Genomic DNA, 27200 nt, shown 5'->3' with positions numbered 1-27200 from the left:
AAGTAGGGGCGGCAAAGGGGGCAGGCTGAGCAGGAAGAAGGTCTCATTTCCAGCCTCAGCTTTGCTGATCAGAGGCCACTGTCACACAGACACCAGCACAAAAGGCCCAAAGGGCTTGGGTCCGCTCGCCAAGCCCTGGACCAGGCCTCCCTGACCCTGGGGTGGGGGAACCCAGTGAAGTACCCCCTGAAGGCTGGGGATCGGCCCTTTTGCTGCTGGAGATTAATGAGCAAGGCCCCCAGCCTTTTGGCGGGTAGGGCTATTTGACTTCCCCTAAGCCTCCTCCTGGCAGACATTAACATAGTCAAGAAAATCTAACTAAGTGCCTAACAGCCCCTTGGAGACACGAAGACATTCAGACCCAAATCCTGCCTTGCAGGTCTTCAGGGCAACTTCTGCAAGGAGGCCAAGGTGACGAACGCGATGACATAAGGTGACACAGAGACACCAAGTTCAACATCAGGGCACCCAAAGCCTGCCCTGGGCTTCTGGGGAGAGCATGGTCCTCTGGCTGGAGACATGGGGACCTGAAGGCTGTGTCCCATCCCCATAAGCTGAGGACTAAGGGACACGGAGGGGACCACAGGCCATGCTCCTTCCCTGCGGGGACACCCTGGCCATGGACTTGGGCAATCATCCTAAAACCAGCCCACTTACATGGGCGGTGATGCATCGATTGTGGAGACTCAAGCTGGGGTATCCTCTCAACAAGAGGTGTGGGGGGATCAGGGTGGGGGACAGAGCTGGCTTCAGATCAAGTTTTCCTTTTTTTTTTTTTTTTAACTGAAGCATAGTCCATTTACGTCATGTTAATTTCAGGTATACAGCATAGTGATTCAATTGCACATGTGTATATATCCCTTTCCATATTCTTTTTCATCATAGGCCATTACAAGGTATTGAATATAGCTCCCTGTCGGATCAAGTTTTAAAGGGGAGGGTATCCTATGCCCAGGACTCCCCTCCCCACTTGCCTCTCCCAACCTCTCTCCAACCTGGGGAGCAGAGCATGGAGATTAACACGTTACCACCTCAGGGAACAGCTACATTTTAACAGGACCTTCCAGACACCAGGACATCATGCAGGACAATCTCTCTAACATGAGGATTCCTGGTGGTTCATCCATAGGAAGGGTACTGAGTAGCCCAGAGACAAAGCCATTTGCATGACACCTCCTTCCTAAGACGCTCACCCTCAGCCAGCACTGGGAGATCCGCCTCTGTCCCCTTCTGGCACAGTCTCCAGGAAAGAGCCCCGGCTTTAGAGTTAGACCAAAGTTTGAATCCTCTCTTTCAGTTTTTATCTGAAGGAACTCTGGCCGGTTTCGTGGCCTCTCGGTGCCTCTTCTTCCTCATCTGTGAGGAACCCACTGCTCAGCACCGTGGGAGGACCAGAGAAAGCGCGCCCACCACGGTGCTGGCCCAGCGCAGGCCCCCCCGATACACAGCACATGCGAAGGAGAAGAGCTATCATTTGCCATGAGAACACACTGGAATATATTCATCATTCCAACCAGCTGGGGCACGAGGGATGGGAGAGGGCCACTTTCGGGGAAGGATATTAACGGCTCCAGCCAACCAGAAGTCCCTCATCACCTTTAATTTTCCCAGAGGGAGGCTGTCCAGGTTGAGTTATCTTCCGTGGGAAGGAAAAGCAGCTCTGGCCCTTTTAACCTAACACGGATCATAGAGCAGAGAAAATAAAACAGCCCCAAACCACTAAGCACTCTTCAACTAGATTTTCCCAGCCCTGCCAAAGAGGCAAGCGGTGGCCACAGTGAGAGGAGTGACATGTATATTTATTTCCTGGAGGAAGTGGAAGGTGGAGGCGGTGGGGGTCCTGGCGGGGTTGGCAGGGCATCAGCCTGTATGACCTCAGAGGCAGGCCCTGGCCAGGGCAGCTCTGCAAAGAGGCGGCCGCTGAGTCAGGGTTTCTGGGGATGGATGGCCGGGCTGTGGCCCAGGGCACAGAGCACGGGGACATTCCATCTCTCTCCATCATCTGCCCCTTGACTGCTGTACTGGGGGTTGCCTTAACATATGCATGAAAATTGCAAGTCTCGTAATTCACGCAGATGGTGGAAGCTCCCCAATTGTTCCTTCTCGAGAGACAGCTGTTCCACCGCTGGGCCATATGGCTCCCCTTCCTCTGCACCCTGCTCTGGGAAATGAACCACTTTCCCCAGGCAGCTTCCCAGATCTTAGAACCATCTCTTGTTCTCAGCAGGTAATTAAGACCTCCGGCTGAGGCGTCCACGCTGTTCCACACGTGGTTTGTACACATGTCAGAGCAGCATTTTAAAGCTCCATCAAGGTAAATACAGAGGGGCAAGGCACGCTGGCTTTGCTTTCTACTCAAGGGGAGTGTCCACCACCACAGACTCAGGGAGAGGCTACCCAGGAGTCAGCTCGCCGTTTCTCTGCTCGGGGCAGGGCGAGTCTTCAACCCACTCAGACATGCTCTGGAATTCTGGGCTGGAAATGACCTTCAGAGCTCCTACCATCCGCCTTTGATGGAGACTCGTTTCAGCCCAGATAGAGACAGACAAATCTTACACCTCCACCATTTGAGTTGTAAAGTTATTAACAAAAACCTTTAAGGACTAGCTTGTGATTTAGGAATGTGCTGACCTCCTCAGCAGAAGATTACGAGCATCAGCGGGTAGAGACACTTCCCATCACTGGCAGGTTGGGTTCTCTGACCCTCTTTGGGGGACCCCTCTCTGGGACACCTGCAGGCTGAACCCCAGGGCCCTGATGATGATAGAGACTTTCTGTCTTCACTCCCTAGGTGGAAATGCATTCTGTGCCATGACCTGGAGGCAAGAGAGCCATGACTGGTGCCTCATCACTTACAAAGCTCAGCTCCTGCACACTCAGTGGCTCCACCCCATTAGTGACACATGCTATGTGCTCAATAATACATATTTGTTATTCTTTCTGACAGCTTCAAACACTTTCTCTGGGAAGCCAGGGAAGAGGGCCGGCACACCTCCCAACCCTCGGCTCCTTCCCAGATCTGAAAACTGTGATTCCTTTTGCCCTTGGTCTAGCAGGGAAGCTATCTCTGCATTACTCTGCCACACTGGATAACAAGAACTTATGCTTATTAAGCACTTACTGTGTGCCAGGCACTGTTTCAAGCATTTTATATGAATTTAGTCACCTAATTCTCACAAGCCTATGTGGAAGGTACTATTATCATTCCCATTACACAGATGAGCAAAATGAGGCATGGAGAAGATGATAAATAGCAAGGTTCCCCAGACCAGGCTTCATCCCAGCAGGAAATGGGAACTAGAATGGGAACTGAGCAGGATAGATGGCCTGGCTGGGGCATGGGGTGACCACACCCTGCAAGGATCAGACAGGCAGCTTGCAGCCAACATCCTACCAGCTAAATACAACCAACCCTCAACCCCCGGAGATCAGACATGGAAGCTGCCACTGGCTGTAACAGAATGGTTATGAGCATGGAATTGACATGAGGTGCCTAGGACTAATTTCCAGCCGCATCACTTCATCGCTGTGTGACCTTGGGCAAGTTGTGTAACCACTCTGTGCCTTCATTTCCTCATCTATAAAATGAGAGTGTTAGCTATGATGATGAGAAGGCAGCTTCAGGAGGCAGGTGGGGAGGAGAAGAGTGTTATTTCTACCACCAGATGGGCTAGGAAGGGGGTCAGCAGGGGCTGGTGATCACACTGCCCTGGAGCACAGAGTGGGTACTCCTATTGTGTAGACATGGAAGGAAGAACTCCGAGAAGGGAAGGATATGTCTACATCACTCACTAGTCAAAATGCAAAGTCCGGCTGCAAAGCAGGCTCCCCAGCTGAACCTGAGTGGACACTCTGCTGCGTGGAGTCTGGACACTGATGACAGGGAGACCCTGGCCAGGGGTAGGGGGGTTCTCTTACACATAAAGTTCCTATGGACTTCCCAGCCTTGGCCTCCTCCACATACTGCAGTGGAAACTCAGAAACCCAGCTTCACCGCTCACAGCTATGCCCTTGGGCAAAGCATTTAATGCCTCTGAGTCTCAGTGTTTCATGTGTAAACAGAGGGGTAATTCCTGGAAAGTCATGTTGAGGAGAAGATGAGATAACATATGTGAAGGCCTGACACCCTCTTTGTGAAGGTCAGTGTCCCCCAGAGGAGGTCCTTATCCAGGACTGTCCCAGATGGGCCTAAACAAACTTCTCCCCCTTGTCTGGAATTCCCTCCCCCTATCCTGGCCAAGTAGTTAAGTCTTCAGGAGAAACTGTGAAGTCCTGAGCCAGCCCCTGGGAAGCGTATGAACCTCCCGCTGACATGAAACTTGTCAAGATAACCCCAGGGACACAGATGCTCACCACCTTGACACAAGGCCAACAGCATTTCCAAAGGTCAGTGACTTGCGTGAATCTTTGCCAATCACATTGCCTCTATTTGGCTCTTCCTCAATCCATTTCTCTAAAATCTACAATCTCATGTTTCCATGTTCAGCTACTCCCTTGGTCTTGGGTCTCCTGTTAACTTTGCCCGTTGACTTCCCAATGAGAAAAGCCTCTGCCCCACCGTCACCATAACTGGAACTCCTGCTGCACAGAAGTTCAGAGCTGCGAGGTCTCTGGCATGACAGATGAGGGAGGTGAAGCCCAGAGAGGTGGGCGCCTGCACACAACAGCAAGATGACAGCCAAGTGGGTGACGAGAACCCCATCTCTGAAAGCTGGGTGAGGGCTCACATCTGCCAGCACCACGGTGGCCCCAAGCCCCAGGGAGGTGGCCTCCTGCTAGAGGCAAAGGCCAGGTGCTCTCAGCTGGGGTTCAGTGACCCCTTCCTCAGGGGCAGAGGCCAGTGTCAGGGAGGACTCGCCAACAACAAACCAAACGCTTAGTGCCCTGGGACGCGGAAGCCCCCCAACCAAAACCATCCCATCCGACACCAGATGGCATTTGACTTTAGGGCTAAAGACCTCAGCTGAGTTCAAACCCCGGCAACCGGCAGAGAACGTAGCCCCGAACCTGGCTCCTGCCTCCGGGGCTTCCATGCAGAGAGGCAATTAAAAAGGAGGAGGCTGTGCTCTGATTAGAAAAAGACAAAGGCGGCCACAGCGGGCGAAGCCACAGAGTTGGCCCGGAGCTTGTGCCTGCTCCCTGGGATAGAGGTAGAAGCCCACAAGAGGAAAGGGAACCCTGAGCCGAGGAAGAAGAGAGAAGCAGAGGGAAAAGGCAAAACAGACCCGACTTGGCCTCCTTCTGCCAGGCCCGGCCCCGCCGGTCCCGCCTCCCCAGAATCAAATCGGCCGGTAGTGCTTTATGTAATAAGCCCATTGTGCAAAACAAGATTCAAAGGGACAAGCCGAACAAAGCATCAGTCTCCCTAACAAAGACCACTCCACTTAGTATATTAGGTGTTCTTTCCACCTGACACACTTTTAAAGGAAGATCTTCAATTACCACGCGCCGGCGGGGCAGAGCAACAAAAGGGCTGTCCGGTGACTTTATTCTCAAAGTCTCGAGCAGGCATTGAAAGGGTTTTATGTAACAGAGATACTCATCTAGTCCATATAGTTTTGAGAATCCTTTACGGGGGACTGAAGGGCGTTTGAGACCTGCGGCTGTTTCAAAGAGATTTTCTGCAGCTTATGCATTTACTTTGCCAAAAGCTGAGCTGAGCAAACAGAGTCCTCTAAATCACGCTCGCTGGCTGCTGATTTACTATCAGGCTTCCGCAGTTTGTTTGGTGGACCGAACCTTGCGGATAAACAGAGACCAGGGTCCTGGTCCCTCTGCTTGGCCACATCAAATGGATAGGGGCCGCCTTCTAGTGGCCCCCCCTGAACCCCCACCGCCACTTCCAGATTTGGGACTTCCACTTTCCTTCCCTTCAGTCCAGCTCAGCCAGGGTAAAGGTGGCCAGAGGGGCAGGTCTTTGTCTGGCCGGGGGCGAGAGAAGACCTCCCTGGCCTTTGCCCTTGGTTCCAGGTCTGTCTCCATCCCGGGGAATGAGATTGATGGTGTCACTTGACTCCCCCTTCCCACTCCATTTGGAGCAAAGATGCGAGGCTGGCTCCCTGGGTGACAATTCGGCATCGTTGGCTGCTTGAAAAGGAGAAGGAGAAAGTGAAGTGGGAAAGGATGATGGGAAAGGTGACTCTCAGGAGAACCGAGGGAGACGTGCACACAAACTCTCTCAACACGCAAGCACACAGATAGATGTGCCCTCGACAGGGGTTGTGGGAGCCCCGTCCGTGGGGAGACGTGACATACACCAACAGCAAGTGCACACGCAGAGAACATGCATGCGCACGCCCGACACATACAAGGGGGGCTCTTCACGCACGGCGGAACCTAATCCTCACGGATATACACGTGTACATGTAATAAAAGTGAATACTTCCGTGCCATGCGCTTGGTTTGCAGAGAATCACTTATCTAATCTTCACAACAACCCCATGAGGAAGGGACTATGGCTACACCACATTACAACCGAGTAAACGGAAGCACAGAGACGTTAAGTACCCAGCCCACAGTCACACAGGCAGGAGGCAGCAGTCCAGTTTTAGGGTCCATGATCTTGATCTTAACATTGTCAGGCACAACATGCCACATAGACACCCCTCTCAAGGGCTGGAAGCAGCGTCCATACATGCCAGCCCCTTGCCCCCAACACACAGCCATATGCTGTGTCCCTTCCTCAAGGGTCCAGACATATCACATCTCTAGGGTCAAATGAGACCCTGGCGCTCTGGTTCAGGCCAAGACTTACACTGGGGAGGAGGATACCGAATATTAACATACTTCTGCTCTGACTGGTAGGTGGTTGCCACCCCCACCCCTCTCCCAGCCCCCACCTACTCATGATGCAGCACCTACAGGGTTAACCCCTGGCCCCACAATGGGCTTCTAAGACCCTGTTCCCTTCTAACCTATTGCTAGGCGTGCCATACTTGCAGTTAAATATTTTTATTCTTACCCCCAGGGATAGACAAGGTGAGGACAGTCCTGGATGGGTGCTTGCCATCAGGTGAGGGGACCAGGCTCTCAGGCCCTCCATGAGTGATGGCCGATGCCCGGCCAGCATGGTATGAGGGGGTGTCCAGCTCCCCCAGCCCGGCCCCACCCCACCCACTTGACAGGCAGCTGATCAAAGCCCTTCAAAGACAAGGGTACTGAAGTAGCCGTCGGGAGGCAGAGGCAGGCTCCGAGTCACCATATGCACCGTCACTGAAGCCACTCAGCTCTCCTTCATCAAAGAGCAAGCATCAGAGGAGACCTGGGGACCGGCATGTCCATCGTCCACAAAACCTCATAATGGCCACTCTCTGAAACCTCTCTGCTACAAAGGCCAGCAGTCCAGAGGGAAGAAGGAGCTTGACAGAACAGAAGGCACTGCAGGAAAAATCTGCTGCCTTCCCCTGACTGGAAGTTCAGCTCAACCCAGAGGGCTGGCCTCCGGGTTCTGGGGCAGTGGGCTCAGCCCCTGCAGAGCCCCAGAGCAGGGTCCCGACTCTTCGCACATGCATGACACTGGGTTCTGGGAACCCCAGGAGATGGGGTGGGAGAGTGGGGACAAGGACCCTAACTGGGCAGGCCACCATCCACTCTGGGATCTCAGGGCCCTGCCCAGAGACCACACTCTTTGGGTGTCCTTGGAGGGTCCCTGGGAGAATCCAGCCCACATGTCCTCCTTCTGATCAACCAAGTTGCACAAAGCATGTTCCCTGCTGGGCCCTGGGCTGGATGCTAGTGATACAGTGGGTCCTGAGCCTCGGCTCTGAACAAGCTCACCATCCACAGAAAGAGAGGATGAGGAAGTTGACAGTTACAAGGGCAGGTGGAGGTGAAAGGGGCTGAGATCAGGACTGGAAGGGGAGAGGGAGAAGGTGGTATTGGATGGGGCTTCCAGGGACCAAGCAGCTCTGCCCTGAGTCTCCAAAAGCCACCAGGCAGAAACTGGGGAAGCAGGACCAGGGTTCTAGGAAGCAGAGGCGGTCTGTACAAAGGCCTCAAGAGTGAGTATGTGGAGGATTCAGGTGCCTGGGTGGGGCGCAGGGGGCGAGCAGACCCAGAGGGACCCTGGGGAAGTGACGGAACACAATGATGAGGAGCCTGGGGTACAGCGTTTGGAGAAAGCTGCAGTAGCGGGTGTGGAAGGGAAGTACCCAGACGTACAGGACCGGGGAGGCAGAGTTGGAACAGGCTGGTGGTAACTGATCACTCAGTACTTTCTGAGTCCCTACTATGTGCCTGGCACAATATGAGCCACTGAAGACCGTTCACAATGACATGTTTTTAAAAGGGTGTTCCTGCCCTTAAGAGCTTACAGTTCACCTTTTCATTCATTCATTCGTCATTTACTGAACACCTACTATGTGCCAGGTGCTAGCCTAGGAGTAGAAGTATCAGCTAGGAACAAACCCAAGTCCCTTGTTCCTCTGAGCATATATTCTAGTTAGAGAGACAGAAAATAAAAAATATATATATATATTCATGTCAGGTAGTGACAGTGCCAAGGAAAAAATAGGAGAAGGGGTTACAGAAAGATGTCAGGGAGGGGATGCTATTTAAGACGGAGTGGTCAGGAAAGACTCACTGACAACATGCGATGTGAGAAGACACTGAGTGACATCAGGGAGTGAGCCACATGGATATCTGGGGGAAGAGCATTTGGGCAGAGGGAACAGCAGCACAGGGCTTCCTGTGCGCTGAGGAAAGAACATGGGGCATGCGCAGGAAGAGCAAGGAGGCCAGCGTGGGAAGGAGAGCGTGGGAGGAAGAAGGCGCCAGGCCCCGTGGGGCCTGCAGCACAGTGAGAACATCAGAGAAGCAGCAAACACTCAGCAGGGAGGGACCAGAAACCAAAGGCGGTATTCCGTACCTACTGAGGAAATTCAGATGGAAAGGGGGGGGGGGGGGTTTGCTTTGGGAAGTTTGCATAGAAAGGTGGGGAGTTAGGCTGGGGACAGGCTCGCTACTTCACAGGCTTTACCTGGCCCAGGACACCAGGAAGGGGGCTTATGTAAATGCCCAACTGCTCTGACACTAATAAAGGCTTCCCCGCTCAGAGGCTGCCCAGTCCAGAGAGCAGAGGTTTGATTACAGCTGCAGCTGGTGATTAAGGGGAAGCACCTAGATCCTTCCACGCTGCATCAGCACAGGGGACACTGCTGGCACTCGCTGCAGGTGGGGGCAGGCCTAGCAGGGAAGTTTCAGGTGAGGCCAGCAAAAAACAGCCAGCTGGACCCCAAACTCTGCATCCCCTTAACCAAGGTGCCAGAGCACGGCTGCCCTCACCCACCGCTGCACACGCCTCCTCACTTCTTTCACCCCTCCCCGGGTCCTCCATGCTGCTGCCCCTGGAGCGATGGCCCCTCCGGGAGCATGTCACTGGCTGCTTTAACCCTTCAGTGACCTCATGAGATTGTCCGGTCTCCTCAGGGAGGCGCTGCCACCACGTTTTGGCCTGTGCTCCTGCTGGAGGTGTCCTGACCCCGCTTGCTCTTTCTTCGTTGCTCAGGCTGTCCCCTCTGCCAGAGAGCCCTCTTCCTCACACAAAGGATGCAAAGAGCAGGGGCTAACATTTACCGAGCTCTTACTACATGCCGGGCCCCGGCCTAAACGCTTTCTTTGCGGTCATTTAATCCTCACGACAGCCCAAAGCGGGAGGTGCTTCATACAGCCCTGTCTTATTTTACTGATGAGAAGACCGAGGAGGAGAGAGGTAAAGTAATGGTCTCAGGGTCACACAGGGGAGTGGGCTTCAAAACTCGTGTTCTGTCTTAACCACCGCCCATCTCTTCTCCTCTTGCAAGTTCCTACTCATTTTTCAGGCTCAGCTCAACTCTGATCTCCTTCAAAGAGTCTTCTTTGATCCCCCTGCCCTTGGATTCCCCAGACAGAATTAGTTGCTTCTCCCTAAGAGGTCTCTCAGTATTTGGGGGTATGAGTCTATTTCTTTCATTCATTCATTCATTCATTCATTCATTCATTCATTCTGTCACTCACTCATTCAGTGATTATTCAGCACCAAGTACCAGGCACTGTGCCAGACTCCGGGTATAACCCACGTAGAAGGCATGAGTCCTCTGCTTCGGGAACTCACTTTGAGTGGGAAAGGTGGACAGGCAAGGCAGCAGCCCTACCAGTGGGACAGAATGACAGAGGGGACCCAGATGCCGTGGGACCAGCTGCCACGTGGCTCCCAAACCACCACGTGGTGCCCTGGAGTGAAACAAGAGGAATCCGGAAGTTACTAACTGGAGAGGCGTCCAGAGCACCCACTGGGCCTTGGGGTGCTCGGCCCATGAATTCACTCATGCAGCAACTATTTACTGAGGGCCTGAAAAGCACTCACTCAGCTGCTCTGGGCATCCGGAATTGGTTCTCTAAGCCCGCGGACTGGGGACGAGATGGTGGCCACACCAGCTTCGGCCACTCAGCCAAGCGACCACTCCTTCTCAACCCCCAGCCTGGGAGCATCCTCTGTGTCCTTACCTGCTTATTTAATGTGCGTTTATTATACTGTGCTGGAATTTTTTTTAAGTTAAATATGTATTTACAGTATTATATATAGTAAATGTATACATAACCACATACATACATATATAAAACCATTTCTCCCCACTAGACCACGTGCTTCTGATTCATCTATTCACAGGACTCAGAAGTGCCTCCAAGGCACAAGTATCTAATAAATGTTGATAGATAGATGGACACATGGAAGGATGAATGTTGTTCTAGGCAGCAAAGCTCAGCACCAGGTGTGGGGGACCCCGGAGAGCAGCGTCAGCACTCTTTCTGGTGATGGCAGCAGGCAGGAGTCCCTGGGGGCGCCTCCTGGAGGGTCAGCAGAGAGTTACTTTACCTAGCAGCTGTGTGGAGAGGCCGGGTTTGAGACAGGACCCACAGCTCCGTGTACACACACACACACACGCACGCACGCAAGTGCGCGCAGCAATCCCCACTCACTCCCCTGATCCTGGCACCTATTGGACCCACCTTAGCAAACTTTCCAAATCAAATCAGTTTGTCTTCAGTCCCTTCCTCTCCCTATAAACCTCTCCACCTGCCGTACTGTATGACCCCGCTTTCCTCTCCTGGTCACAGGTCCCTCCTGTCAAGAGAAAACCCACTGCAGGGGGGAAATATACGGAAGTGAAAGTTGATCTCAACTCCTGGGCTTCACTTGTCCACATGGGCGAGTCACAGCCTCACCAGCTGCAGCTGCCCTGCTGTCCAAGGGCAGTAACAGTAACACTCACTCCTCCAGCCTATGAAGAGGAAGTGATACACTGTATGGAAATGCTGGGGAAACCGCCAGAGGTTACTGTTGGAAGTTAGCATTGAATTAAATGTCACAGGGTCTGGTTATAAAGCCCCCCACTCCACCGCTCACTACAAAACAGGGGCAGGTCCAGAGGCAGGGCAGAAAGTGCTAATGTAGGCCCCTCCTGCTCTAAACTGCCCCCAAAATGTAATTAAAATATTTTAAATATATATAGCTGAGCTCTAATGAGAGAAAGATAAATCCCTAAGTGTGAGAGAAAGGCAGAGGGAGTTGATCGGAGTTGCAGAAGGTCAGATGCTGACGCTGAGGCAGCCCAGGGAGCGTCAGCCCTCACTAGCTGCTGCCCCCAGTCCTCAGCCCAGGCTGGGAGCCCCGGGGTTAACATCCACACAGGGGCAGAGGAGGCCCTGGGAGCCGCCAGCACCATGGAGGGGAAAGTTGAAAATGCTGCCCAACCAGCCTAGGGAAAAAAGAGCGATTTAGGATGAGGAAAAAATGTCTTCCGTAAGAAACAAAAAAACCAGGAGGGGGGAATGGGGAGTGACTGCTTAATGGGTGTGGGGTCTCCTTTAGGGGTGATTAAAATGTTTTAGAAGTAGATAGAGGTGATGGTTGCACAACACTGTAAATGCACCAACTGCCACTGAATTGAATACTTGAAAATGGTTCGTATTTTGTTATGTAAATTTCATATCAATTTCTTTTAAAAAGGAAAAAAAAAATTCCCTAAGCCTTCACCATACTCTGTGCGGAATCTCAAGCCAAATTATCAGCAAAAGCCATTAGTGTGCCTAATGAGCAAATGCGAAACTAGTGTGTAGGGCTTGTGACCAACCCAGGACATGGGGGAGGGGAGACAGCCTAAAGAGTTCACAGCAAAAAAAATATTAAAAAATAAAAATACAACCTCTATAAGGAGACAATTCACAGTAGTGAAGAATTGGCAGTCATTAGAGCAGGCAGGTAGCTAGATGTGAGCAGAGAAAGGGCGGCGGGAAATGGCAGAAAACCATACATTTTGTGAACAAGAGGGGTCCTTGACAGACCAAGAAAAACAGGATCCTCTGGACTGATAAACCGTACCTTCTGGGCTGTAAGTGTCCTGCAGGCAGAAGGGTGGGACAGGACAGGGATCCCCACCATCCGAATGTAACCTTTCGATCATGATGACCTCAGTCCAAATGTAACCTTTTGCTTATGATACCCCCATCCGAATGTAACCTTTTGTGCATCATGACCTCATCCAATTTTCTGAACAAGACTAAATAAGGAGGAAAAATCCCTCCTCCCCACCTAGGAAGGCAGAGCTGGGATGAAAATCAGGAAAGACGGCCCCAAGCCCCTCCCTGCCAATGAATATTCTGCCCGTTCACTTTTACACCCATATAAGGAGCTTGCCAAGGACACTCGGGGCAGCCACCCACCTAGGTCTGCCAGCTCCTTCCTTGAGAGCGTACTGTCCATCCCTGAATAAATCCTTGCTTTGCTTTCTTAACCTCTGCGTATTGTCTCTGAATTCTTTCTGCGACAAGACAAGAACCTCTCGACCCCAACATTATGAACAGGATAATTAATATTTTGGGAACTCGAACTAACAGCTCAGGATAGAACTATCTGAAGCGACGATCAGAGAAATATGTTTAAAATAATTAAAGCAATTAAGGAAGGCGTAGGATTCATAATGAAAGAACAGGAACTACAGGCAGGAAACACGCAGACCTGAAAAACAACCTGGAGAACTCCTAGAAACGGGACATGTCGTCATCGAAATTAAGATCTCAACAGACAGCTTCATTAGCAGAGCGAAGGGGGTTTGAAAAATGGATCTGAGGAGAATGTCCAAGATACGACTCGGAGAGACAGAGAGATGAAAAATTAGAGCTTAGGAGAGAGAGAGAGGCTGCGGTGAGAGAGCCGGACACTTTGAAGCTCCAATACGAGGGAATTGGGAGAATGAAGGGAAGGAGATATTTGGAGAGATAGGGCTGCGAATTTTCTAGAACTGATAAAGGACGTGAATCCTTAATTTGAGGAAGATATACCTCCGAGGAGCCAACAGTCTGAATAAAAATAACTCCACACCCAGACACGTCCTAGGGAAGCCGCAGAGCACCGCAGTGGGAAAGCAGCCTCAAACTGCTGAGAGAAAATACCTGAAAACTTAGAATTTCATAACCACCATCCAAGAGTGAGGGCAAAAGAAAGGCATCTTTCGGCAGATAAAGCGTAAGAGTTGATCACTCGGGGACCCTTCTGGAAAGAGCCACTGATAAAAGAGCCTTCAAGAAGAATGAAGTCGAACCGGGAAGGAAGAGGTGAGAGGCAGAAGAGATGGGAGCAAAGAAACCAGTCAACACGAGCTGAATTTCAACTTAAATGACAACTGATTGTACAAAGCACCTGCAGTAATAACACAGGGTGCACAAATCCTCGAACAGCATCAGGAGTTTAGTGGAGTTAAATCTTACCTGCCCGTCAGGTTCCCTCAGTGCAGCCAACCTCCCAGATCCTAAGCTGGGGCTCCCTCCCCCTCAGCCACCCCGAGACGCAGACTGACCCACCCCCAACCCCAGGCCAGGGCGGTCCCCACTCTGGGGACAACCCAGAGCACCCTCCTCCCGCCTCCAGGCCAAGCTCAGCCCATCACATGTAGATGAAAACCACACTGCTGGGCTCTGGCAGTCCCAGCAGCCACTGAAAGGGCAAAACAACAGGACCTGGAAGTCTAGGGGAACCACCGTCCCATGGGGCAAACTCTGACCAAGAAAAACAGGAGACAGAATTGGCAGAGAAATCCCCCTTCCTTGCTGGCTACTCTGAGCTGTGCTCTGTCCCTATTGCCTATGGGGAGAAGCCCCAGATGCCAAGGGGATGTACCTGTTAAGAACCTGCTGGGCTCTTTGCAATTTCCTGGAAGCTGTGGTCAGCACAGCAACCACGCCTTAGCGTAAGGAAGACCAGTGGTTTTCCAAGGGTGGTTCCCATTCCAGCAGCATGAGTATCCCCTGGGAGCTTGTTAGAAATGCAAATTCTCCAGCTCCACCCCAGATCGGAATGAGACTCTGAGGCTGGCGCCCGCTGGGAGTCTATACGGTAACAAGTCTTCCAGGTGATTCTGAGATTAGGTTATCAGGTGCTCAATAAAACACCCCCAAGCGCTGTGAATTGTGATCTGTGGCATCAATGGCACCTGTGAGAAGCAACAATACTGCTCACTAAATATTTCTGCCCTCTACCTTCAAGACCCGCCAGAACCCTCTACCCTCCGCCAAGCCAGCCAGCAACACCCCAGAGAGCAACTGCTCCGTCAGCCTGGGTCTTGGGGTGACGCTGACAAGAGCAGGCCCCAGCTGGGCCACAATGGACATGTAACATGAACAAGAAATAGAACTTAATTATTTTAAGCCACTGGGAGTTGGGTGTTGTTTGCTACGGCAGCATAACCAGCCCATGCAGTCTGACATCGGTGAATATTTTCAAAGAACAGAGCTTTCCGAGATGCCTCACACCTCACCACGTAAGTGGCTTAAAATGAGCTCTCTCTGCAGAGGTAAAGATGCCCACTGCCCTGTCTCGCAAGAAAGGATGCCCAGTGACCTTCAGGAGATATTTGATGCCTGGGCCACCAAGAGGGGCCAGGACTCAGCCGTATCTGTAGATGATGGAAGGGGATGAAGGAAGGGGATGAGTAGCTCTGGTGCAGATGGTTCCAGAAGGGCTGCCAAGGGCTCTGGGATGAGGATGGCATTTCTGGGGCAGAGGAAATGGTCCAAAGAGGAGAAAATAGGCCATGTTGCATCTGTACCAAGCTTTATGCTCTCCAGGACACTCTCACTCATTGCTTATCTTTCCTTCTTCCACCCACAGGGATGATCCATCCTATGACACAGTGGGTCTGGAGAGGCAAAGGGACTTACCCAAGATTGCATAGCAAGCTGGTGGCAGAGTCAGCCAAGGCTTTTACTCCCAGGCCTGAGTCCTTTACCACCTGCTGAGAAACAGGGTCCAGGAAGGTGCTTTGGAAGGGAGATTGACATCCGCCTGCCCCTTCCCAGAGCACAGGCCATGTGTCTGTGCAGGGTCCTGAGGACTCTTGCATTGGGTGGGTTCTCACCAGGTTCTGGTGAACACAGGTTCTCTAGCCTCCAAGGGATGGAGAGGGAGGAGTGGAGGGTCAGGGGCTGCAGGGCATCAGCTCCTGAATGCTCTCAGACCTACAAGCTTCTCATCTGGCACCCTGGGCACCATCCTTCACCCTCTCCCCACCATTTCTCCCTCTCACAAGTTCCCAGACCCTGGGGCCTCCACTCTCCCTTGGAGGGGTGACAAAGCTTGTGGGGGGGGCCAGCTAATTCCTCCTCCCTTTCCTCCCATCACAATAAGCAGGAACAAGAGTGCTGTTAATGGCCGACCCCTACCTGTTACGGGTTGAATTTTGTCCCCCTAAAATTCGCATGTTGAAGTCCTAACTCCCTGTAATGCAGAATGAGACCTTATTTGGAGATAAGGTCTCACAGAGGAAATCAAGTTAAAATAAGGTTATTAGGCTGGGCCCTAATCCAATATAACTGGTGTCCTTATGAAAAGGGGAAATTCGGAGACATATACAGAGGGTGAAACGCATGTGAAGAACGGGGTTATGTTGCCACAAGCCAAGGAACTACCAGAAGCTAGGAGACAGGCCGGAAACATATCTCCCTCACACAGGATCCCTCAGAGGGAGCCAACCCTGCTGACACCCTGATTTTGGACTTCTAACCTCCAGAACAGTGAGACAATAAACTCCTGTTGTTTAAGCCGTCCAGGCTGCGGTGCTTTGCAACAGCAGCCCGAGGAAATCAAGACCCGCCTCACCCAGTATCACCTCACACCAGTCAGAATGGCCATCATTCAAAAGTCCACAAAAGATAAATGCTGGAGAGGGTGTAGGGAGAAGGGAACCCTCCTACACTGCTGGTGGGAATGTAAATTGGTGCAGCCGCTATGGAAAACATTAGGGAGGTATCTTTAAAAACTAAAAATAGACTTACCATATGATCCAGCAATTCCACTCCTGGGCATATACCCAGGGAAAACTATAATTTGACAAGATACCTGCACCCCATTGTTCATAGCAGCACTATTCACAATAGCCAAGAAATGGAAGCAACCTAAATGTCCACTGACAGATGACTAGATAAAGAAGTTGTGGTGTGTATATATATATATACACCACATATAGAAATAAAATATGTATTATGTGTACTATATATAATATATGTATGTATATATACAATGGAATACTATTCAGCCATGAAAAAGAATGAAGTAATGCCATTTGAAGCAACATGGATGGACCTGGAGATCATCATACTAAGTGAAGTAAGCCAGAAAGAGAAAGACAAATACCATATCCTACTACTTATATGTGGAATCTAAAAAAAAAATGACACAAATGAACATACTTGCAAAACAGAAACAGACTCATAGACACATAAAACAAACTTATGGTTACCAAGGGGGAAAAGACTAGGGAAGGATAAACTCGGAGTTTGGTATTTGCAGATACTAACTACTATATAGAAAACAGATAAACAAAAGGTCCTACTGTACAGCACAGGGAACTACATTCAATATCTTGCAGTAACCTATAATGAAAAAAAATATCTATGTGTGTGTATAACTGAATCACTACGCTGTACACCAGAGACTAACACAACATTGTAAATCAACTAGACTTCAATTTAAACAATTAAATAAAATAAAATACCTGCCTCATCCAGCCAGATCCACCTGCCCTTCTCCCAGCCCAGATCTGCCCACTGCAGTCAGGCCCACCTCCACGTCTTTGCAGATGGGATGCCCTCTCCCACCCACATGCCATCCAGCCCCAGCCCCTACAGAGCCTTCTGAGTGATCGCCGGTCATGGCATCCTCTCCTGCCTAGCTTGTCTGTTCTCTGTCCAGCCTTCCTCACAAAGAGAGAGGCAGCTTGTCCACGTGGTTCAGAGCAGACTCTAGAGCCAGACAGCCTGGGCTCAAATCCCAGCACCACCACTTTCTAGTTGTGTGATCTTGGTCAAGTTACTTACATGCTCTGTGACTCAGTCTCCCCGTCTATAAAATGGAAGAAATAGGGTACCCACCTCAGAGGGCTGCTGTGAGGAACTGATGTGCTGATGAATGGAAAGTGATCAGAATGGTGCCTGGCATGGGGTGTACCCTGAAGACGATGAGGATGAAGAGGAAGAAGCTGGGAGTGGCAGAGATGAGATGCAAACCCAGGCTGGTGTGCCTCCTGCCCTCCCTTCCAGCACCACCATGCACAATGCCCCAGCTCACTGTGGAATCTCTCCTGTGCCCTCCTAGGAAAAGCTTTCGGACCTGAAATTGGCTTTTCTAGCTTGGCTTGCTGGAGATGGATAGGCCCATGGCACCAGCTTGGTGGTCAGTCCCTGGCTGTTACATAAGGAGTAGGCAGGGAAGCTGCCCTTCCCGGTCAGCAAAACTGAGCCTATGCTATCAGGACACTCAGTGCTTCTGCCCTGCTCTTCAGTTTCCAACAGCTCTACCAACGTCCACTAAATGGAAATTAGAAAGGGGATGGGCTCATCCGTTCCTAGATGCCCATGCTGACGTCCGAACTCCCTTTATAATTTCCCTGAGTCCATCACTGTGCCCTGAGCTCCAAAGGGCCGCTCACATCCGTCCTGCTCGGGCTTTATGAGTCCCCTGCCCCACCCCATGCCTGACTCTCGCTCCACTCCACACAGACAGAGCAGCAGCAGAAAGCTTCAGTCCTGATCTCACTCCTGCACCTGGTCCCCATCGTAACCCCATCCCAGGTGGGGTGCGGCCAAGGCTTTGTCCCAGCCCAGTCCTCTGCCCTGCTCCTGAGAAACAGCCTTTTTTGGGTTTGTTTTGGGTAAGTATCTGTATTTTTCCTGCAAAACCATCACTATTGAACCTATTTGGGAGAGCATTTTTCATTCATTCCAGTAATTCAATTAGAATCGAGTTTCTCTAGCATTAGGGGAGATGTAACATCAGTAGGGAAAATTGTCATTTCATTCCCAACAGCAGTACACCCACTCTGCCCAAATTCTCTCTCTGGTACAAGCTGGCTCGACCCTCCCGAATGCCAAGGAGAATATTAACAAGGAAACTCACTCTCCGAATCTGCCTCCAAATGAAGACACAGAGGCTCTTGGGCTGGATTCTCCTCTCAGTCATTAAACGTGGGGCTCCCAGCTTCTCTGGGAGTGGCTCCCACTGCACAACCCTGCCCGCCACCCAGAGGGCCTGCCGCTGCCAGAAACTCAGCCCTTGTCTTTCTGGGGACACTAAGGCTTCAGTTTTCTGAGCCACTCTAGACAAACAGGGAAAGAGATAAGGTGTGTCTTTCACGTGACCACCTTTTCTTCAGCGTCTCCCCGTCCTTTTTGGAAATCCGCCCACTTCCTGGAACCAGTCCCTTGTGATCTTATTCTTGCCATCAGTGATCCAGCCTTCCTTGCTTCCTCCCTTCCATCCATTCGTCCATCCATCTATCCAACCATCTTGCCATCCATTTAACCATTCCGCCCTCCTCCCATCCAACAAAGCCTTCCTGAGCTCCTCAGCTCTGTGCCAGGCACTCAGCACTTCTTCCCCATCGCTCCCCAGAGCACCCACTCCGGAGAAAGTCCACATCCCTCCTGATCCCATCAAAGCCTAGAATGGACCTGCTTCCGTCCACCCTCTTAGTAGGCTGATTTGATAGACAAATGTGTGCTAACGTGTTTGCACCAGACGCATCATCCCCTCTGAGCTGGCAGCTGGCAAAGACTACTGGAGCCCTCAGGTCACCTGAGGCTTGCTGCCCAGGGCCAGGATGACAGCCCTCCCTCCCTTCCCCGGGGTCCCCCTCCCCTCCCCGCCCTGCTGCAGCCCCCACATACGTATGCAGAAGTCTCCATTCTCATAGTAGCCAGGGCAGCACTGCGACCTCCGCCGGTACATGGTCCGGAGCCCACGCCGATATGCCGTCTTATAACTGATCCTAAGGCACAAGGGAGAAAGCCACTTGAAAGTATTGAAAATCAATCACTCCTGTTAGAATGATATTTGTGTTAAGCTATAGCAAGGATGCCATTCAATAATTACTTTAAAATGCATGGTGGCTTCAAATATAAAAAAAATCACAATAAAGAAAAATCGATGGTGAGATCTGAGCCATTGTGATGCCGAATGTATTACTGCCAGCGTTTGCTATGCCTGCTGACTTTCCCCCAGTCTCTTCACAGTGGTATTTAAAAGGGTTGCAGAAAATACGTTCCGGGTGACATTGTAGAGGGTAACCAGGGGCTCCTCCTTAAAACCTCCAGGCCCCAGGCTGAAGCAGCCCAAGGGGTGACCTGGACAGGAGTTGGCCCTGAAGAGTTTCTGCACCAACCACCACCACCCCAAGACTGATCACGGCCCCCTGGGGATTGGCCCACCCACTGGGAGAACTGAAGGACCAGCAAAAGGACCCCCTGAGTCTGACTTGGTCCCAGAGAGTGGCTTAAACTCCCTCACACCAAAAATAACACCCCTTAGGGAAGAGCTTCACATGCCATCCCTGGGAAGGCTCAGAACTGACACTGGCTTTTGCAGAGGAAGAAACTAAGGCCCAGACAGTAGGAACTCTGGACGGGGAGTGAGAGACCGGGGCTCCAGCTCTCATGCTGACACAGGCATTGAGACTTCACCCTGTGCCAGAGAGATTTATAGGCAAAATCTCATTCTATTCTCCACCTGAGACAGGTAGCTTTATTATGCCCCCTTTATTTCTTTTTTAAAGTGTTTATTCTTATTGTAGGTATTCCCCTCTCTTTGTTTTATGGATGAGAAAACAGATTCAGAGAAGTTAATGACTTTCCTGAGGTCACCGAGCACATAAGTTTCAGGGCCAGGATTCAAACCCATCCCTCTAATTTCAAAGCTACTGGGTTTAATCTATGCCCTGTACCAGTTCCCACAAGATGGCTTGTTGAGCTTATGCGATGGCCCTGCGGATCCCTCTTTGGGCGACAGAGCAGCAAGGTCTGGTCACTGGAGGTGCCTACAGCCTGCTCTCCACGGAGGGTCAGGCCGACTCGGGCAGGGAGTCCTACAGCACAGGCTGGGCCAGCCCTCCCAGTCCTTAAAGCCCTCACTTTATGACAAAAGACAGTGAAGGACTCCAGGGAAATCTGTTATATTTGGGAATGTCGTAAACTAAGGTCATTCTACTTTGTCAAAAGCCCATGATGGAAGGTAAGCCGGCCTCCAAGTGAAGCTATTTCCCTGGCACAGGCAGGCAGCTCCTGGCAATTTCAGGAGTTGTGTGAGCCTCTCAGATAAAGAATGACTCAGGGTTGACTCAGAGGTCACGCATCTGTGCCTCCTACCAAACGAGGCTACCCCCAAGCCCTTCCAGGGGGGCGGCGGTCTCAGCATCACGAAGGCCTCCCAGCAGAGAGGTGTCGCCCACTGCTTCCGGCTTTCCCATCCTTTCTTGCTCCCAGTGCTGTGGTGGGAAGCAGGAGAGGGAAGGGGCCGGGGCCGGGCTGCTCTCAGAAGGATGCTGTGTTCAAACACGTCATCCCACACTGTGGGAGACTGATGGTGCAGCTGTGGGCATGCACATTCCGGGTCATCAGGAAGGCTGCAAGGTGACTCAATAATTTAGCAAAATAGTTCGTGTTCCAGGAATGCAGCCCATTTTAATAAGCAGCCTCTCACTCACCCTATCCCGGTGGTGATGGATGGCAGCTCCAGCCTACAAGCCCCCAACAAGGCCACTCCTCACAGCAAGCCTGGCTCTGGCACAGGGCCTGATAGAGTCATCAAGGGAGCAGGATTCTCTGTCTGCCTCTGCCTTTGACCAGGGCCACAGGCAGCTAACTTGGCATGGGGTGAGGGGGGAGTTGGGAGGTGGGATTTGGTCCCACCTCCTCATTTCACAGTCACGGGATAGAGGAAGGGGATGCAGTAATGGATGAGGAGCTCCTATTGTACCAACGCCTCTGCAAACAACTGTACAGTCTTGGGGGAGAACTACCTGAAAAGCCCTAATGAGAGAACAAAGGCAGATGCTGGAGGGAAGGAGGAACTTGGAAGAAGGCAATGACACTGGGCAAGGTGAGCCCAAGGGCAGGCCCTGGTCAACGATATTCCAGGTGGCTGAAATTCAAACAGAGGACACACAGCCTTACTGTTTTAAGGAACCACAGGATAAGTCAAAGGTGGACCCAGCAACCAGAAAGTGACAAGGGAAACCCTTGAAAGGAGAGAGCCCCAAAAAAGAAGCTCCAGATTTTTTGTAAAACCTCTGCCTGAACTTCTGGCCCCTGAATTACATGAGTGGAAGTCAGGTTCCAGGCAGTCCAGCAAAGGCTAAAAATACCAAACTTTCAGAGTTTGGAAACTGAGTTTAGCCAAGTTAACTGGCTCCTAAAACAAACAAACAACAACAACAAATCTGGAGGAACATAAGAGAATTCAGTCTCCACAGTCTGTTGTTGATAATGCCCAGAATACAATCCAAAATTACTAGACACATATAGAAACCAGAAAGTAGTACCTAAGGGAAAAGGCAATCAATGAAGACCAACCCTGAGATGACCCAGATATTGCAATTAGCAGACGGATTTTAAAGCAGCTGTTATCTATGTGAGTCTCACAGCAAGTTACTAGCAAAACCCCAAAGAAAACCAGGACTTTGGCTTTTGCAGCATACAGCAAGTTTCGCCATCCACATTGCTGCCCACCATGATGTTTGCATAAACTCCGAAGAGAGAGCAGGCCCACAAGGAGGAAGCAAAACAAATCTTGAAGCAACACAGATGCTCAGCAACTAGGAAACAGGCCTACCTGGCGGCCTCTCCTTCACTTATCCTTCATTGGCTAAAATTTCACTCCTCAGATAACAAAGCCACCTTGCCTATATCTAATACCTGGCTTTTCTCCACTTTCCTCTGCTCTTTTCAAAGTTTCTGCGCATCCCTGACCTCACTGGGCCCTGTGGGTAGGTAGGGCAGGGATCATTGTATGTCTGATGAGTACGCTAGGAATCGCCTCCAAATAAAGTGACTTGCCCAGGGTTGTCCAACAAACCGTGTTCTCTCTCCCTGCCCCTCCTCTCTCCCCGGTGCCGTGAGGACCTGGCATGATTTCCAGGAGGGCTGCCGACAAGCGAGCAGGATTCCCACATGAAGTTGCTCAGATGGACCGCTTCCCATGGGCAGCCAGGGCCGGGTACCGAGAGGTGCTGAATTCTAGCCTGCACCCTGTTCTCCCAGTCGGGTACCCTGCATGGGGCTACATCTGCTCAGATGAAGGCCCTCTGAGGTCAGATTTCTCCCGAAGCAGACTCGGAGACAAGGATTCAAAAATCAGCAGTGTATTGGAGGTGATTCTAGGAAGCACTGGGAAGGGAGTGGGAAAATGAGACAGGGAAGTAAAGGCAGCCAGTTCAGGGCGTGCCTTTGAGCAGGCTACTGCTGTGGGCGACTGGGGTTCCGTCCCACTGGGGACCATGGGGATACATGCAGAACCTACCTCAAAGTTGTCCCCTCTACCCTAAGGGTAAGGAAGCTGGGGTGTTTGTCCACAACTCCCCAAGTGACATTGGGTGAGGGGTGTCCTGCGAGGGCAGGAATTCTTGGCATTCTTGGCCTGCCCTGCCCCAGTAAGCTGCTCTGCCTACGAGGAAGTCCTCAGCGGAGCCTCTCAGGTGAGGAGCAGGAGTGGGTACCGAGGGGATGCAGGCTGCGCACTGACTCCATCTGCTACGGGGGCCTCTTACTAACTTGCAGGAAGATGAGCCTGTGGGCCCGTCTCTTCTCCCCTCTGCCCACCTTGGAGAGTGGTACTCACCGGTGCCTGGTGCACTTGAACCAGTTGAGGATGTCTGTGCATCGTGTATAGTAGATCTGGTCAAAAGGGTGTGCGTACGATTCCTGGACAGTCACGGCATAGCTGAGAACCAGATGGAAGATGGAAGCTGTGGTCAGCACTTGGGAAGTGGAGCTGATGTTCAGGAAGGGGCCTCTCTCCCCCCAGGGGAGCCAGGCCCCACAGCCAAGCGTCCAGGGGCTCCAACCTTTCCTCAGACGCTCTCAGCACTCAAACCTCCCTGACCTTGGGTTGGATCCAGGACACATCCCTTACTGCCCTCTGGCCTAGCACATTTTCCGAAGTCTTAGTTCATTTGTTCATTTAACAGAGAATCAATACAGGAGGGCTTGCGTTTATTCTGTGGGGCTCTGGAAGGCAAAAGCCAGCAAGTTTTAAAATACCTTATGTTTGTTCAGATCTTTATGGTTTTCAAAGCACCTGCATGGAAGCTGATCTTTGCAGCAACTCTGTGCAGTAAGTGGTCCCATTTCACAGATGAAGAATCTAAGACTTGGCGGCAAGTTGCCCAGGTCATCCAGCTTATACCAATAACTGCTAATACTTGAATGCCTTGTGTTAAGTGCCCTCTTAATCCTCATGCAGTTTTATAAGGTAGACGGTGGCACTGTTAGCCTCATATTACAGGTGTGGGAACTGAGCATCAGAGAGGTTAAGTGACTTCCCCAAGGTCACCCAGCTACCTTCTGCTCTATTGTATCTCTAGTATAGCTGGGGGTTCATCGAGGACGTGCCCCCGGACCTCCTGATCGAAGTGGTATCTTGTCACCTGCCTGTTCGCTGTAAACCTGGACCAGTGGGTAGAAGCCCTGGGGAAGCAGGTCTCAGCCTCACCAAAATAAGCCTTTCCACCTGCCCATGTCGGCAGGAGTTGCATGAAAGGGCAGTCAAGCCAGGGTGTAAAGGAAGGACCCACACTTCCCGCACGGGCTGGGAGAGGACCTCAGCTGAGATTTCAGGAATTAATTTTTCTGTCGGTTGGTGTTATTCAGTGTTTTCCCCCAGAAGGCTCACTGACCTGGGCCAGATGGCCAGGTTCAGGCTATAAAAGCCCGTCTGCTTTGCCCGAGGAAACTGTCAGTTTACTTGCAGGGGGGCTGGCCTGCACTGAGTGGGCCCCCAGCAGGCTCTCTGCTGCCTGAAATGTCAAAGGTCTCGAATTCAGAAAGAGGAAGCCAGGAGCAGGCAGCAACGCAATGGACTCAGGGTGGAGGGACATTCTGTTTCTCCAAAGCACGGAGGATGTACGGAGGGTCCTTGCTGAGCCTCTACCAGCCACACATCAGAGACGTGCGTCAGAGGAACACGTCTATGCAGACATGGCCCAAACCCCTGTTTAATCACCAGGCTTGGAGAAACTGAAGCTGCCTGACACCCGCCCCTGGCTTCCAAAGCCCCTTCCAACTCTGAAGATCCATGCCCCAGTGCTTCTGCTTGTCTACTGAGTCCCTCACTTAGAGGAATGAGAATGAACGGCTAAGCGTCCACGGCCCTGGGTCAAGTGTGTACCCTGGCCCTTGGTAGCAGCATGTCCTTAGATACGGCACTAGGTATAAGCCTCATTTCCTCACCTGTACACCTTGGATAAATATTACCAGGGACTTCATGTACTTACTGTGAGGATTAAGGGGGGCAATGTAGTAACTACCTCTCAGGGTGGGAGGCAGTTAAAGCAAGATAACACATAAAATGCTCAACACAAGATAATACATGTGAAATGCTTAGCAGGTATGCAGCCAGTGTCTAATGGATGCTGGCCACCATCATCACCATCATTATACGACTGGCGGTGCCTCACCTCCTTGCTAGGCACTGAGGGGTAGTTCCTTCCCGACCACTGCGGGGGACGGGAAGCAAGACCCACACACAGACCAGACTCCTCGCCTTTGTTAATTAAGCCCCTGGGGGTTCAGGCACCCCTCCTGGCACTGACGGGGACAGTGGGTGCTCAGAGAAAAGGCATCAGCCCAACAGAGGCGGTGGGGAGGGTGTCATGGGGGACTGATCTGTTTCTGCAGGGGTGCCCTGAGCGGGGCGAGTCTGGCAACCAGACCTTGAACCAAGTCCAAGTCTCTGGGTGAAGTGTGCGCCCCTGGTTTCACGGCTGGGTGGTTTAACGCGCTCATTTGCCAACATGCTAATGAGGGGCCAGATTAATCTTGTAGAGCCGGGCTTTACTAGCCAGGGGAGGCCTTTCCGCTGGGTTTTATGGTGGAGGGGCGTAATTAATGGGGAGCCTGCCAGAAGCACTAATCCAGCTGGGAAATTCTCCCTAAGCGGTCTCCCGGGACCAGGGTGTGTTTCGGGAATGACACAGACGAGACTCATCCACGTGTAGCTTGGCAGTAGGGCTCCGCTGGAAGAACCAAGAAGGCAGAGGCACCTAGTGACATGGGGACTGGGGAAGCCCAGGGGGTCCGCAGGCCTCCTTCCTGCTGCTAGACTCACTCCACGTCCTCCCATTCAAGCAGTATCTTCAGTTGATAGCCCAGTCAGCCTGCAATGCCGGCTCAGTGCAGGTTTGGCTCAGACTATTTTCACATTCCAAATGTATTTATGTCGGGCAGGTTTAAAAAATGAGAGAGTTTGGTTTAAGTCTGAAGGGAGCCACTGATGCAAATGGCACTCAGAGAAGAGAAACGTCAGGGTGAGCCCTGCCATCAGGGGAGGCTTCCTGGAGGAGAGGGGCTTGGTTGGAGGCACTGGGAAAGGCGTAGGTGAGCAGACAGGAAGGAGGCATTTTGGAAGCAGGGATACAGCACAGACATTGGCAGGAAGCAGCTGTGTCCCAATCGGGAAAGGTGGACGAGAAGGGGTTGCTGAGACCGGAGTCTGCAAAGCAGAGACCAACGTGGAATTCCACCTCACCCACTGGGAAATAAAGGTTTACATTCACCAAAACCAGAGGAGGCGAGGGGCCTGGTTCAGCTCACAATTATGTGGAAAGTATAAAAATACCGCATGTTCCAAGGCTCCAAACCAGACCTATGGAATCAGAGTCTGTGGAGAGGATCCAGGAGATTCTGATTTTCATTCACGCTCCAGGGAGTGTGATGCGCATTAAAGTCTATGATAGATAACTGTTCCTGCAAAGCCAGAGTTGTCAACGAGAAAAGACAATAATTGAGCTTTATGATCTTCAAAGCCCTTTCATGAAACTGGTACCCTGATCATTCAACAAGGCTGTGAGGCAGGGGTAATGACTCCCCCAACTTTACATACAGAGGTGGAAGTAGGCTCAGACACACCTCCAAAGTCATAGGGCTAACAGGTGGAAAAATTCAAACTGGAGTGAACCGAGGTCTTGTCACAAAATTTGTGTTCTTCCCACTTCACCAACAAAGGGGCACGCCAGTGGCAATGCTGCCTTCTCCAGCCCCCGGTCACTGGAGACCACGCCTGTGCGGGCACTGACCCCCTGCCTCCCCAGCCAGTCCGTCCAGCGCCCTCACAGGCATGGAGCACAGCCCTCCCCACTCACCTGCCCTCCTCTATCAGCCGCTTCCTCCAGCAGGCCCTCATCTTAATTTTATTCATTTGATTTATTAACATCTAAGGGGCAGTGTCATCCTGGTCAGCATGGCCAATCAATTCCAGGCTTTAATTCGGTTTTTCCTGATTGGGTCTCTGGTCACTATCTTCCTGCTCACCAAAATCAATACTTTCACCTTGTGCTTCAAAGTCAGGCCATCTGCAGGGCCCCGGCCTGTTCCCCCTGGGCCGAGTGCCGCAGCCAGAATGCAGCTGGCTCTTCTGAGGCACCTCCCCCACCCCCACCAGATCAGAAGCAGCAGGGCCCCCTCACCTACCCTCCTTGGGCAGGCTGCTGGCCACCCCCCACATCTGAGCTGCTGCTTCATTGCCAGTCCTGGGAGACGAGGAAGGCATCGCCGCATCAGGAAACAAGACATCGGGACCACAGTCCCTCACTGTACCCCACCTGTCTTCCTGTGGACGGGCACTGAGCCCCTCTGGGCCTCTACTTCCTCATCTGTAAAATGGTTGGGAAGTGTGAATGCAGGGA

General features: G+C 51.7%; 1 protein-coding gene across 9 annotated transcripts in view; it reads right to left on the bottom strand.

The window, feature by feature from the left end:
• Window positions 1-27200, bottom strand: part of MEGF11 (multiple EGF like domains 11) — a 332801-nt gene that overhangs the window by 190326 nt on the left and 115275 nt on the right. For all 9 annotated transcript variants that reach the window (XR_012507744.1, XR_012507745.1, XM_074366296.1 and 6 more), the window contains exons 3-4: window positions 23138-23239; window positions 19195-19295 (exon numbers count right to left, since the gene is read on the bottom strand). Coding sequence is in view for 7 of the 9 variants with exons in the window: in XM_074366296.1 (XP_074222397.1) it covers window positions 19195-19295; window positions 23138-23239 (203 nt within the window). In the remaining 2 variants the exon portion in view is untranslated. The remainder of the gene's footprint in view (window positions 1-19194; window positions 19296-23137; window positions 23240-27200) is intronic.

This window comes from Camelus bactrianus, chromosome 6 (assembly GCF_048773025.1).
Source record: "Camelus bactrianus isolate YW-2024 breed Bactrian camel chromosome 6, ASM4877302v1, whole genome shotgun sequence".
Lineage (NCBI taxonomy): Eukaryota > Metazoa > Chordata > Mammalia > Artiodactyla > Camelidae > Camelus > Camelus bactrianus.
Note: the sequence above shows the minus strand (reverse complement) of the source record. Positions and strands in the feature narration are given on the sequence as shown.